This window comes from Mustela erminea, chromosome 7 (assembly GCF_009829155.1).
Source record: "Mustela erminea isolate mMusErm1 chromosome 7, mMusErm1.Pri, whole genome shotgun sequence".
NCBI lineage: Eukaryota > Metazoa > Chordata > Mammalia > Carnivora > Mustelidae > Mustela > Mustela erminea.
This window is the reverse complement of record NC_045620.1, coordinates 67,251,969-67,266,268: the sequence shown is the minus strand read 5'-3', so window position 1 is coordinate 67,266,268 and position 14,300 is coordinate 67,251,969. Positions and strand designations below refer to the sequence as shown.

Here is a 14,300-nt window from a genome sequence, read left to right as displayed (position 1 = left end):
AAATGAGCTAGCTCTGTATGTTACGGCAGTGGCCACTTACCACTGTTCAGTATATTAAAACTGTAGTCTGAGAGCATGCGGGGCTGTGTGGGCAACAGGGCATGGGAGGCAGGGTAACAGAGAGGGAGGCGAGGAGGTGGAGAGGGGAGAGGTAATTGAGAGGCTGCAGGGGTGTGCGGATGGGAGGCGTGCAGAAGGCAGCCATGTGGCACACGTGTGCCAGAGAGGGAAGGTCTAACAGGTAAGGTAATCCAGGCCTCATTCCACACCCTCTGCCCCCGCCTGACTACAGCTCCTCCAGCTGCGCTCCCACCCAGCACAGCCCTGCATGTCACAGTCCCTGACGGGAACCCCTTCTCACTGCTTTGAGAAGTGCCTGGGCGGGGGCACATTCTGCCTAGGGGGCCTGTCTTTCCCTTCCCAGAGCACAGAGGCAAAGTCCACCTGGACACATCCTCTGACTCCTTCCAACACAGAGGAACAAGGCGGTGTGCTCACCCGCCCATTGACGGTGTCCACAGACCGGGTCACAGGGGGCCGCTGGTCCGACTTCTCCTCCATCTGCCAGCCGATCACAGTGATGTTACCCACGCGGTCACTCTCTGCAGATCTGTCTCAAGCAAAGTGCTTTAATAAGAGGCTATATACCTGTGCTTTGTTTTCTGCTTAAGTGCAAAGCTCAGCCACCCTGGGTCTCTGAGGGGTCAGTCAGCCAGCTTTCACCACACATACAGGCTCCAGGGCCGGGGGGTGGACAAGGAAACCGTGAGAGCAGAGAGGAGGGCTGCGGTTCCACAGAGAAGTATGGATGTGCCTGCTGGTACTGCTGGCGGGGAAAAGCCGTGCTTGCTCAGGAGGCAGCCACTGGCTCCTGGGCTGACCTCTGCCCCAGAGACTGGTGAGGACACATCTTGGAACCAGGACCGGAGACCTTCTTCTGGCACCAAACCCCTTTGATTAGACCCAAACCTAGGTCTGGACCCCAAATAAGTGGAGGGTTTCCCAAAGACTCTGAATCCTGATATGATACAGGTAAGGCCACTCGAGCCCGCTCAGCTTCACCTGTGAGGCCCCTCAGGGTAGCTGCCAGCTGTCTGAGCCCATCTGATTCATCCAGGGAGGCCCCAGGGATACCCTGGGGTATCCTGAGGTAAAAATACCTCGGGCTTTTTACTGAAGGTGTCTGAGCCAAGTTCTAAATTTTTATATGGTCACATATACTGACAACCTCCTTTGTGACTTTTTCTCCCTGTCCTCATGCCTAGAGAAGTGCTTCCCCATGCACTCTGCTCAAGAGTCCAATATAGCCGCTTTGCAAAAGGAAGGTATCCATTTCTTCTATTTAGCTCTGATCCAACTAGAATTAGTTCCGGCACATGACGTACCTGATCATTTTTCTCTAGCAGCCCTTTGCTCCACACGAGCCCTTGCATTTTCTGTAAGACTTGTCCTTCCTGCTGAGGCAGGTTCCCTATGCACACCGAGGGCAGAACCAGGACTCTTGCTCTGCCTGATGCCTGCAACACTGCCCTCACTGTAGCTTTAGAATGGCACTCTGTCCAGCAGGTGATTAATCCTTGTCAAATTTCTTTTGCTATTCTGGACTACCTTCCCAACTTTTTACATTATTTTGAAAAAAAGAACACCATATTGGGGTTTTGTTGACAACTGTCCATGAACTGAACTTGGGAAGGGCTGACATCTTGACCTCTTTCATCTTCCTTTCAGGGACACAGCGGGGATTCCCCTTCCTTCCTTCCATAAATATTTACTGAGCACTAGACTCTGTTCTAGGATATGGCAATGAAGGAAAGCGGACAAAAACCCTGCTGCCGGGGAGATCATATCCTACTGGGGAGGGAAAAGATGATACACAAAAATATTGAGTATTATCAGATATGTACCTAGGTTTTCCTTTAGGTCTGTGTACAACAGGGCTCATATTTCCTATGCATACTGCACATGCCCATTCCCTAACAGGTCCTCTGGTGGGCTGTTTTAATCTCACTTCAGTAAGCAACCACTAGGTCACTGACACCAGCCTTTGGGAGGGGGCTGGGCCCTGTCTGCATGCAATAAATGGTCCATTTATCCCTAGACCTCCTGATTCAAGATCCTTTCAAGGGAATAAAATTAAATACCAACCTTAGTGTTAAATGCAACCTATGATGTCTGTCCTGGAGCAGATCTTTGACAATGAATGTTCCAGAGCCCAGTAAATACATCTGAGGAAGAGCAGGTAGAGAAGGCATTAGTATGCTTGGTTTGCTTCTGGTCCAGATACCAGGACCCAGAGGAGTCCAGCAGGCTGGTTCCCACAACACACCTGACCCTATCTCAGGAGCCCAACAGGGATGCTCAGGAAGAAGCTCCTAAAGATGAATACATTTGGACATCAGTTACTCTGTGAGCAAAGCAGTGAAGTTAATCTGTGTTCACCTCTCACTCAGATGATTATAGAACTTAAAAACAGGGAACTAAATCCCATAAACCACAACATGTTACTTAACTGTTCCCTGAGATCGATCTTTGACATCATACACGGAGAGTTTGATTTGGGTCATCTGATTGATAAGAGAGTCTTGAAAGAAGGCAATACTGCTTAGAAATATTGGATTGTTGGTTCCCTAGAAGAGGAAAGAGAATAAAATCAGAATATAGAGTTGGGTTTTTCCAAGTAACTGCTTTGGAAACACACCAACATCTTCAGAGCGGGACACTAACTTTCTTACCAACTTGGATCAACACACACACACTGATGAGGGCCTACATGGAAACCTACAAACATGACCAAATGCTGCTTAGAGAAAGGACAAAGTAGTGTGACAGGCTTCTCCAGAAGCACCCGCCACAGGCAGGCCCACAGCACAGCTGCGTCCAAGGGCTCACTCTAAGGGCTTTTTGCTCACTAGAAGGGATCTTCTAAGAGTGAAACCACCCTGATGTTCGCGTGTATTCTTGGTATTACCACTTTATTTATTTTTTTTTAAAGATTTTATTTATTTATTTGACAGAGAGAGATCACAAGCAGGCAGAGAGGCAGGCAGAGAGAGAGGAGGAAGCAGGCTCCCTGCTGAGCAGAGAGCCCGATGCGGGGCTCGATCCCAGGACCCTGAGATCATGACCTGAGCCGAAGGCAGCAGCTTAACCCACCGAGCCACCCAGGCGCCACCGGTATTACCACTTTAGATGAGTGGTGTGTTTCATCTCCTAATTTGAGTTGTTCCTTTAGGATGTACAAAGGCAGATGAGAGAAGGAATGAATGGCATAAGTCGTTTCTTATTTCCAGAATCCCATAGTTGGAATAATTAAGAATGGACCTTTTTAAGGCTATCCCTTTCAAAATATGAGCTGTGAGTTCCTAGCTCCTAGGTGGCCACTTCTTGGCAGCTTAGCCCTGCCCCCAGAGCCCCGTAACATAATCTCTTTCTCAGGCCGTGGTTAACTATCTGAGCCAAATGCTTAATAGCTCCTGTCTGTGCCTGCTGTGGGTCCCATGCCTCCAGCTGTGCTCCCTCTGCAGCTCCAGATCCAGGTTCTCAAAGGCTACTGGACGGCCACTCCTGCACAGCCTGCTGGGACCATGACCCTCCCAACCTCACCCTTCATCTGCCCTTGGTTAAGGCCATCTCTGGCTCTCTTCCCAAGGAGGCAACAAATGTTGCTTTGGTACCACTTTCTCCATCATTCTCTACCACCTAGGGACAGTGAACTGCTCCCACAAACCCACCCCCAGGGCCTGTCACATGCATTCCTACTCTCCACTCATTCCCACTGCCAGTAAGGTCCTACACACTCCTCCAGACGACTGACAACTTAGGACCTCTATGAAACACATCTAGTCCAGCAACTCCCCTCTGAAAAGTCTGCTCTGGCCCACTACAAACTCCTGGCCTGATGCTCAATGCTTCTCTCCCCTGCTCCTTCACTTGGGCTTTCTGCACACACACAACAGGAGAAGGTTATTCTCCAAACCCACGAGATGCTTTCCTATTACATGTTTTGCATGACTACCCACAGAATTCTGGTGTACTTTTCAACACGTGGGCCCCAGACTGGCTGCACAGGCGTCACCTGGGAGCTTGTGACAACTGCAGAGTCCTGGGCCCCCTCCCACCCAGATCTCTGAAGTCAGGATTTCACTAAGCGCCACCGAGGCAGCCTCTCCAAATCGCAGAGCTAGACAGGTCCCCACACCCCAGGTGCCGCCCTCCTCTAGCTACTCCACCCCGTCCCACCGGGCCTTGTAGAGATGGGCCACGCCTACTCTGCCTCCCCACCAACAGGATGGGATGCTCCCCAAGGCAGGGACCTGGCCTCTGAGGTGTCTATATCACCCATGGGCCCAGCACCGTGCTCCACGCACAGGCAGGGCTCAGCAGATGCTTAGAAAACAAAACTGTTGATTTGAACTTGGAAATAAGTTCCCAAGAGAATGAAAACAGGTGGTCTATGTTCCAAAATATAAAAGGGGGAAGGGGAGGAAATGCAGTCTAAGTTTGTTTGAGACTGAGAGGGAGGGATTAATTCATACAGACACATCACAGACAAAATCCTGCAGGATCACACACAGATCCTATAGTTTTATAACTTACATACCGTGCTCAATTATCTAAAAAGAGTTGGTAAAATTTCTGAGGTGAATGCACATAATTCAATGTAAAACATAAATATAAAACACACAATGCAAAAGGATGTACAAAGAAAGCCAATAAAAATAGGGGTATGTCCAGTAAGAAGGATGGTTAATAGTTAACACTCTCTAAACTGTGATTAATGAACACAATTCTCCAAAAGCAGCAGCCAAATGAAAATGACAAGGAAGGATGAGCTCCTTACCTCTTAAAAGGCAATAACCTTATAGGATCATTGTTCAAAGACAACCAGCCAATAGCTCATCAGTAACTGTAAAGGACATGGCAAATATAAACGCCACCCAGATGAATGTGAAGAGAAACATCAATGCACGGAGAACCCGCAGAGGGGCAGCTCCAGGCACTCAGGTCACCCACAGCCCTCCCATGGAGCATGCAGACACTGCGCCAGCCCGTCGCGGTCGGAGCCGGCAGCACCCACCTCAATGATCTCCGTCTGTGCATGTTTCGTCCAGAATGCCTGAGGAGGGGTGGTGACACTCACAGCTACAAAACTATTTGGTTTTCGATCTAGCGATGGAGTGTGCAACTCACTGCAAGCTAGGAACCAAGACAGGAAAGAAATGAATCATTTAAAATCAGGCTCTAGTTAGTTCTTGGTTCCAAACACACCCAGAGAAAGAAAAAAAAAAAAAAAATCAGTGACACTAAAGGGATAGGACTGCTACACTGTCAGTTGTCACATGGAGGTGATCTTTTACACTGGAAACAAGCTCTTCTCATGCTCCCCTTCTCCCTCAACCCCCACCCCCATGACAGCAAGGCCCTCATCATTCCCAATTTTTTTTAAATGCTCACCAGTGATTTAAAATATAGAAACTGATTTTTGCTTCTGAAAAATAATTTTAGTTCTCTATCCATTTGTATTATCTTCTCCTGTGCCTTTATGAATTTTCACTGTTTATTGGATATAATAAAATACCAAGAGCTTAGGTTTTCAATTCAATTAGTTTTGACAATCATATGCTCCTATACAACCATCACCAAAACAATACGGAGAACTTCTCCAAAACATCAGACTAGAAAATTCCCCCTCATACTTCCCAGTCAATTCCCCAGCCTCTGCAACCAATTTCTGATTTCCATCGCTTTGTCTGTTCCTGAAGGTGAGATTCATCTACATTGTTGTATGTACTGATAATCACTCTCATTTTTTCCAAAAACTGATGAGCTAGATTCCATTGTATGAATGTATCAAAATTTACCAATTCTGTTACTGGACGTTGGGTTGTTTCTGGTGGTGAACCACTGTAAATAAGTGTGCTAAAAATATTCCTGTTTATGTCTTTTGGTGGACATGGGCTTTTGTTTCTTTTGTATAGGATAGCTACCTAACAGTGAAATTTCTAGGTTATAGTACATGGTACGTTTAACTCTGCAAGACACAACAGTTTTGCTAAAGCAGTTGTACCATTTTACAATCCCATCAGCAATGGATAGGAGTTCACGGTGTTCTGCATCACTATGAACATCTGGTAGGATTAGTCTTTATTTTATAGTTTTCTGATGGATGTGTCTGAATTTGCACTTCCATGACGAGTAATCATGCAACGCATTTTTTCACCATGTACTTGTTCCTTTTTATAGCTTCTTTTGCCAAAAGTCTGCTGGAGTTTTTGCTCATTTTTAAACTGAATGGTTGACTTTTTTATTATTAATTTATGAGTATTTTATTCTGGACCTGTTCTTTCTCAGGTATATGTGTTATGGATATTCTTCCCCAGTCTGTGGTTTATCAATTTATTTTCTTATGGATTTTTAGGTTTGTTTGTTAGACTTTTAGTCTTTGAGGGTGATAGACAGGAAAACTCTTCCTCCATCCAAAAAAAGTACCCACATCCTAATCCCTGGAACGTGTGACTATATCCCGTTACAAGCCCTCTGGATGTGATTAAAGTCATGGAACCTCGACCTGGGGAGATTTTTCTGCATTACTGGTGTGGGCTTAACCTAGTCACACAAGCTCTTAAAAGCAGCAGAGGAAGGTAGAAGGGTGAGTCAGAAAGATGTGACTCTGGGGAAAAAAGGCAGGAGAGATACAAACCATGAAAGGCATTCCGCCTGCTGGCTTTGGAGATGGAGGAAGAGGGCCACAAACCAAGGAATGTGAGCAGCTTCAAAAATGAAAACCAGCCTCACCTGGCTGCTAGCAAAGACATGGGGACCTCACTCCTAAAACCACATGTACACACATACAGAAACGCTGAATTCTGCCAGCAATATGAAGAGCAAAGAAACAAATTTTTCCCTGGCACTCCCAGAAAAGAATGCAGCTTGCTGATAGTTTGGTTTTGGTGTTGTAAGACTCCAAGCAGAAACCTCACTCAGCCCACTGGATTTTTGACCTAAGCAATCTGTAAGATAATAAGTTTGTGTTGTTTCAAGGTGTTCAATCTGTGGCAACCTGTTAGGGCCCTGAGAGCAAATGAAAGCGGAGAGCTAGTACTTGCCTGCACTCTGTCCGAGAAGTCTTTGCCTACCCTGAGGTTGGGAGTGATGCTTTGTTTTCTTCTAGAAGCTTCAATGCTTTGTTCATTTTTAAGGTTCTCTTCTATTCCCTTTGTTCAGTCTGCCTCAGCAGGAGTCAGGGACTTGCCCATTTCACTTGCTTGCCCTCCTCTGAGCTACGTGTTTGACTGAGGGCCTGGTTTTTCTCAGCTCGCCTCTTCATCACGTGTAGGTTCTTAACACCCACACCTAGCTGGAACATTTGGGTCTTTCAAGAACAAGCAACAGCAGATAGACTGAGGCATAACAGGTAGCCAAAGTCAGGAAGACTGGTATCGGATTAAGGGCCAAGTGCCACCTTCAGAACACACCCTCCTGTAGGTAACCGCTCTCTATCCCCAACCCGTAGCCAGCTCAGCTAAGTCTCACTCAGTGTTCATTCTTAGCCCAAGGGCCACAGCTTCCAAGACGCTCTCCCTCAGCAGCCCACAGTCTCATCTCCTGTCTGGCGCTTACATCACTTTGGCATACTTCCAGAGAAGCCATAGTCTCTGGTATGTGTGCCTTGTTTCTCCAACCTGATCATCTGTAATCCCAGCTGGGTAAGTGCTGCCAATGAGGCAAACTGGTAAAATGTATTTCAAGTACATATCCTTTGACTCAGCAATTCTGTATCCAAGCATTTATCCCAAAGACATAATCAACAAAATGTGTAAAAGATCTACGTACAAGTATGTTCACTGTGGTGGTATTTATAATGACAAACTGGAAAGAACCTGTAATGTCTGACAATGGGAAACTGGTTACAATAAGTATGGTGGAGTCTACATGGGCATCTAAAGTAATGGGGCAGTTCCCATGATCATTACAATGGAAAGATGCCAATGACATTTTGCCACATGAAAAAAAAAAAAACATGTTAAGAATACTAGCATGAGGAGCGCCTGGGAGGCTCAGGGGGTTAAGCCTCTGCCTTCAGCTCAGGTCATGATCTCAGGGTCCAGGGATCGAACCCCACATTGGACTCTCTGCTCAGGGGGGAGCCTGCTTCCCCACCCCACCCCCGCCTGCCTCTCTGCCTACTTGTGGTTTCTCTCTCTCTGTCAAATAAATAAATTAAATCTTAAAAAAAAAAAAAAAGAATACTCAAATGACATTTTCACAGATAATCCCATCACCTCCACAGACAAAAAAAATTACTAAAAATTCTGTATAGCTCTGAGTGGGTGTAAAAAAATTTCTGGAAGGATCTATACCAAAATGCCAACTGTGATTCTCTCCCTCTCTCTGATAGGGTATTCTTTTCCTCTAACATTTTCTCTATTACAGGCTTTTAAATGAGTACTTGTTAATTTTAAACTGAAGATAAAATATTTGACTATTCAATCATGGGCGCCTGCTCCTCCTTTTTTTTTCATTGTGGTAAAAAATCACTTAAAATAAAACTCACTCTCACCTTTCCAAGCTACCTTCTTCATTCAAATGGCTATTGAACTGTACTTGATTTGCCAGAATCGAAATGTCCTGATTTCTGTCAAGGGGTGAAGATTTTCACCTATGTTACATCAACTCTCATCCTGCCTCTATACTCAATCAGTTTAGTGTGAGTTTTTTTGTTAAATCCGTGTTCTGCATTAGTAAAGCTAAGTGAGTATTATTATGAGCTAGGTGGGATTCCCTTTACTTTTCTCCTATGCTGGGCCCTGTCTCTGGGCCCAATCTTCCCTTTCCTCAACTTACTCCCTCTTTTGGGTAGAGCATATCCTCCACTCACTCCCAGAGAAAGGATGTGGGAGAAGTACATTTGAGAGTTTGTAAGGCTGAAATGTTTCTTTCTCCCCTCACATCTGACTGTCTGATTGAGTAGAGAATCCCAGATTAGAAGTATTTCCCACTCACATTAAAGGTGTTCCTCCCCGTCCTCAAGTTCCCAGTGTCACTGAGAATCTCCTCTGCACTGGTTTGACCCTCATTCTTGGACATGACCTGTTCTGTTTCTTTCCTCCTCTCTGGAAGTTTTAGGATACTCATTTTATTCCCATTGCTCTGAAATTCCACCAGGATGTGCCTTGTTACGGGACTTTTCAATCAGGATGCTGAGCCTTGGTAGGCATTTTTCACCTAGAAACACACTCCTCAGTTCTGACAGACTTCTTATTTCTTGGTAATTCCTTCCCTTCCACCCTTTTCTGTTTCCTCCTGTAAAGGTTGGGCCTCTGAATTTGCTAATTTTCCATTTCAAATTTTTCTCCCATTTTCTATTTTGCTTTAAAATTTTTACTTTTGGGAATAATTCTTTGACTATCTCCCAATGTTTACTGACTTATTTTTTTGAAGTCATATTTTAAGTTTCTAATATTGCCCTTCTTCAATTTTTTTCTTTTTAGTGCCCTGTTCTTATGTTTTGGGTACGCCATCTTCTAATATTTTGACATTTTCTTCTACTTTCTTCAATGTCTGCATTTCTTCCAAGTTCTGTTTTTCCCTGCTTCTTCCTTCCTGTGTAGGCCTCTCACAAAGGACTTTAATCTGCAAACATTCTTGGATTTTATTTTAAATCAACTTTGAGGTATTTATATATAAAATGTGCCCATTTTCAGTAGAGAGCTCGATGAGTTTTGATAAGCGTTTACATCCGTGTAACCACCATGGTCAAGGCCCAAAGGGTCCCCTGTGCTCTTTCCAGTCAGTCCTCACCAGCACTCCTGGACAACCACTGATGGGTCTTCCGTCCCTGTGGATTAGTCTTCCTGAGCTCCACGCAAACAGACTCATAAATATACATTTGAATATGGCTTTCACTCTGCACAATGCTTCTGAGGCTCATCCCCGTTTGTATCAGTACCTCATTCCTTTTCCTTGCTGAGAAGTACTCCATTGTATGCACATACTGTTCTCCTGCTGATGGATGTGCGGGTTTTTCCAGTCTTGGCTGTTATGAATCAAGCTGTAATTGGTATGCATATACCAATTTTTTTATACACAAAAGAATGCCCATTCATTTTTAAGGATGAGGTATCAGAAGGCTGAGTGTAAGGGTGGGCCGCAAGGACTCCACAACGGTGCCTGGGTAGCAGGCTGGCCTACTTTCAGCTGGGGTCCAGAAAGCCAGCATCTGACTCTTTGCGGGGAGTGGGAGTGGGTGACTTACTTTCTCCAGAGTGAAGTCTCCTGCCTGGAAGAATAAGCCTGGCAGAATCAGGATAAGAGGATGAAGGCTGGAGAGGGCAAAAGTCTACTGTTATTCAGTAGACTTTTGGCCCTTCACCACGCTCTCCCGCATTCTCATGGGCCTCAACCCAGAGCCTCTCTGCCTCCCAAGTTTGTTTGTTTGTTTTTTAAAGATTTTATTTATTTATTTATTTATTTATTTATTTTTAAAGATTTTATTTATTTATTTGACAGACAGAGATCACAAGTAGGCCGAGAGGCAGGCAGAGAGAGAGGGGGAAGCAGGCTCCCCGCTGAGCAGAGAGCCCGATGCAGGGCTCGATCCCAGGACCCTGGGATCATGACCTGAGGCGAAGGCAGAGGCTTAACCCACTGAGCCACCCAGGCACCCCTGCCTCCGAAGTTTCTTATGAGAATAACCACCAGTCCCTGCAGGACTTAAAGAGGGTGGTGGGAACCTGAACCCCAAACTCTTCCTTTCACAAACTTTCCAATAAGCCTCTGCTTTAGTCTTTGAGCTCCCCCAGTATCTTTGGGACAAATCCACCACCCTCATAGACAAGCAGATATGACCACACTCCCTTCCATCTGCTCCTTCCTTGTGGATTACATTTTGGGGGTTCCAAAAACGTCTCACTGCACAAAGTGTGTGTTTCTGCTTCTTATTCTTCCTAGTGCCTGAGATGGTTTAAGACAAGAGGGTGGAAATAAGTTCACTCTTCCTCTCTTGTGAAACTGGAAGTCCTTGGGTTAGTATGACCATTTGTGAAGAGCAAGGAAGCCCTCGATTGGGAGTGGGCAGCTGGGGGAATCCCAGCAGGGTTACAGGCTGCTCCCCCAAATCCTGTTCCCAGTTCATAATGCAAGACTCCCTCCCACTGCAGAACTAGCCAGCAAGTCAGGATTAGGAAACCCTCTGAACTTATTTAGGGGTATTCAGTCTGAAATGGGGATGTTTCCAAATTTTAATCTTAATTTGATAATAATGATGCCCTTACATGTTTAAGGATTTGGTCATTAGTCAGTTGTTTGTCTGATTTCGCTTTAATCACCATGATCTTATTTGTCTCTCAAAAGGTAACACCCCGTCTAGCACACCAGGAAACTGGTCCAGCAAGGCCAACAAGCAGGCTCAGGGCTGTGTGGTTAGTCTGTGGCACAGTATGGACTAGAATCCCAGTCACCTGACTCCTGAGGAGGAGCTTCTTTTTACATCATACCACCTCCTGAACGCGGCACCACTGCCAGGCCACGGGCCAACGCTGACCTCAGCCCAGGGGACAAGGGCAGGGGAAAGCAATGCAGGAGTGTCACACTCTGGAGGAGAACCATCCGTGGCTGACTCCACCATGCCAGACCTTCTGGGTAAACCACAGTAATGCCATGTTCCCTGACCCCAGAGCCAGTACATGCTACTACAGTCTTTTAGAACAACTTTAGGGCATTCAGGCCAATATTTAGGACATTCTGACACTGTCCTAGAGGGAAAGCATTAGGTGTCATTGCCTCCATTTCCAAAGTAGGGAAGAAGGGCTAGACGGAGAAGCCCAATTGCACGGGGCCTTATGGCTAGGGCTGATGAGGCTGGCCCTGAGCCAGTTTTCCCACCCCTCCAGCCTTCCCCTTTGAGGAGGGAGACTGTCCTTCAGCTCTCCGATGCTTACCTCCTGCCCCTCTCCCACCACTACTAGCCTGGAGGGAACATAAGCTGAGGAGACCCAAGGCCTATGGGCTCCAGGTTCCCTCCCACAGACAGGATATGCACACCTGCCGCGTGACTTCATCTCAGAAACAGTTCAGCAGCAGCAAGTTCTTGGATACAAATTCACACCAGGGTCCAGTTTTTCTTTTTTTTTTTACTCCTTTTATATAGACCTTTTTTAAAATTAACATATAATGTATTATTTGCCCCAGGAGTAGAGGTCTGTGAATCACTAGACTTACACAATTCCAGCACTCACAAAAGCGCATACCCTCCCCAGTGTCTATAACCCAGCCACCCTTCCCCACTCCCCGCCAGCAACCCTCAGTTTGTTTCCTGAGATGAAGAGTCTTATGGTTTGTCTCCCTCCCCGGTCTCATCTTATTTCATTTCGGTTTTTGTCTTTAAGCAACATACATTTTAAAACAAATGAACAAAAAATTCGAAAAGATACCTACCTAAGCTGAATTCTAAAATGGGCTCATCTGGATCTTGTATATTTCCTGAATAAAAAAGAAATGACAGATGGAAAAAATCACTCTTAATAATCTTTTCCTTGCATTTAGGTCTTATTCAGAAGACCCAACATCCTACTTTTCCCCCCCTCAGAAACTATTACATGAGATAATTTCTTCATTTCCTAAACATTTTGCTTTTGAGATTCCTGTCTCAGACTCCAAGACCAAACTCCCACTCCCTTCCTCAACTCTGCACATCCCCAACAAGGAGGACTTTGATCATGGCCTGGGCACTTGCCAGATGGGCGCTGTGGACATTCCCATATCACCTACTGGCGAATGAGCCCTGGCGGTACCCACCCAAGATGGAAAACTGCCAGCAGTCAGACTGCAGTTTCCAGGAAAAGGGCTGACCTCCCTTCCCTCCCCATTCCCTGATTCAACCAGAAGAATGACATAGCAGGGTTCCCTCCAGCCTGGGGCCATCCCTGGGGACTCATTCTGGCTGTCCTCAGGGGACTCCAGGAGGCAGGCGTGGCCCTCCCAGCACTGGCACAGTGTGGGACCTAGGTGTGGTGACCTTGCCCCAGGAAGCCGGAGCAGGGCCCATGAGGCTCACCTGCCAGAGAGAGGCCCAACATGTCGGCTGCCACGTCAATGGTGGAAGCCCGCTGCATCGCACGGGCCCTGGCGCCATGGCGAGGGCTGTGCTCTCTTGCTGTCATGATGTCATTGGTGATGACGTGCTTGCTGTTCCTGGGTCAGACCACGCCTGATTCCCCGGGAAGCGCTGTCAACAACTCCTAGTCCCCTAAGGTGGCAGTAGTCCTGAGAAGAGACACAAACACTGGTAAGAAACACAGGGTTGGTGACTGAGAGACCGTGCTCTCATGGACAAAGTATGTGTCTAACATGGGCAAGTGAGGAGCCAGGGCCGGAGAGTCGGGCGATCTAGGCCCCTTCTAGTGACCTCTTCCTCTACACTCTCCAGCACTCACACACGCCACCCACACATATACACACGGGATCATGTAAGGAAATCACGTTCTCTTCAACAAAGACATGCCACATTAAATGATGGTTTAGATATAATGATAAAAGATGGCTCTTGAGATTTTCTTTGTTTTATGATGCTCTTCTGTTGACAAGTCTTATAGCATCTGTAAAATTAAATCAATTCACCTCTGTCAGAAAGATATGAGATGCATGAAGAGCTCTGCCAGCCACTGACTATGATGGCATGGTAGAACACTGGAAAGATAGAGGCACATGTGTCCAGCCTGCTCTCTTTCCTCCCAGAAACCTCACATGTGTCTTGGGCATGGGCCTGCTTTCCTGGAACACATGTGTATGTGATCTATGCCTGACTTAGGTGGATGGTGCTGTGTGCTATGGTTATAGAAGTCTCTGGCAAGGTTCCACCAAGCGCTGAATCAGACACAGGCCCTGGCATGGCAAAGAACACACCCTGGGCTCTAAGAAGTGGGTTAAGCAGCAAAAAGTGACTTTCACGTGTTTCTAGCCCTCTGTGTGACAATTCCTGCTGTCTTTAAAAGGAATCGACCTTTAGGAGTGAAGATAATTAGACTGAACAATAAGGCTGGTTTCAAACACTCCTTTCAAAGTGTGTCAACACCTGTGCCCCCAAAAGGCCTGTGTTCCCTCTCTTGAGTTAATATTCACCCAGCAACTTACTGGACATGTTTGTTCTTGGACCAGTTGAGACACGTGGCATTTCTTCATAGAAGCACATCCAAATCCATCATCTAAAAATAGAAAATTATAAACTTAACAAGCTGGTCAAGCACGAAGTTCTGGAGAATGTGTATTATAATGCTTATGTTATAACTTTAATGCCTAGAGAT

The 14,300-nt window shown here is 46.1% G+C and overlaps 1 protein-coding gene across 16 annotated transcripts in view; it reads right to left on the bottom strand.

The window, feature by feature from the left end:
* INPP4A (inositol polyphosphate-4-phosphatase type I A) overlaps positions 1–14,300 on the bottom strand; it is a 131,138-nt gene that overhangs the window by 45,685 nt on the left and 71,153 nt on the right. For 8 of the 16 annotated variants that reach the window (XM_032351998.1, XM_032351993.1, XM_032351999.1 and 5 more), the window contains exons 1-6: positions 13,055–13,160; positions 12,436–12,480; positions 5,078–5,196; positions 2,511–2,627; positions 2,146–2,225; positions 499–610 (exon numbers count right to left, since the gene is read on the bottom strand). In XM_032351998.1, coding sequence (XP_032207889.1) covers positions 499–610; positions 2,146–2,225; positions 2,511–2,627; positions 5,078–5,196; positions 12,436–12,480; positions 13,055–13,160 — 579 coding nt within the window. Of the gene's footprint in view, positions 1–498; positions 611–2,145; positions 2,226–2,510; positions 2,628–4,840; positions 4,907–5,077; positions 5,197–12,435; positions 12,481–13,054; positions 13,264–14,130; positions 14,202–14,300 lie in introns of those variants that run through there. The other 8 variants (XM_032351992.1, XM_032351988.1, XM_032351989.1 and 5 more) reach the window with 2 other exon arrangements.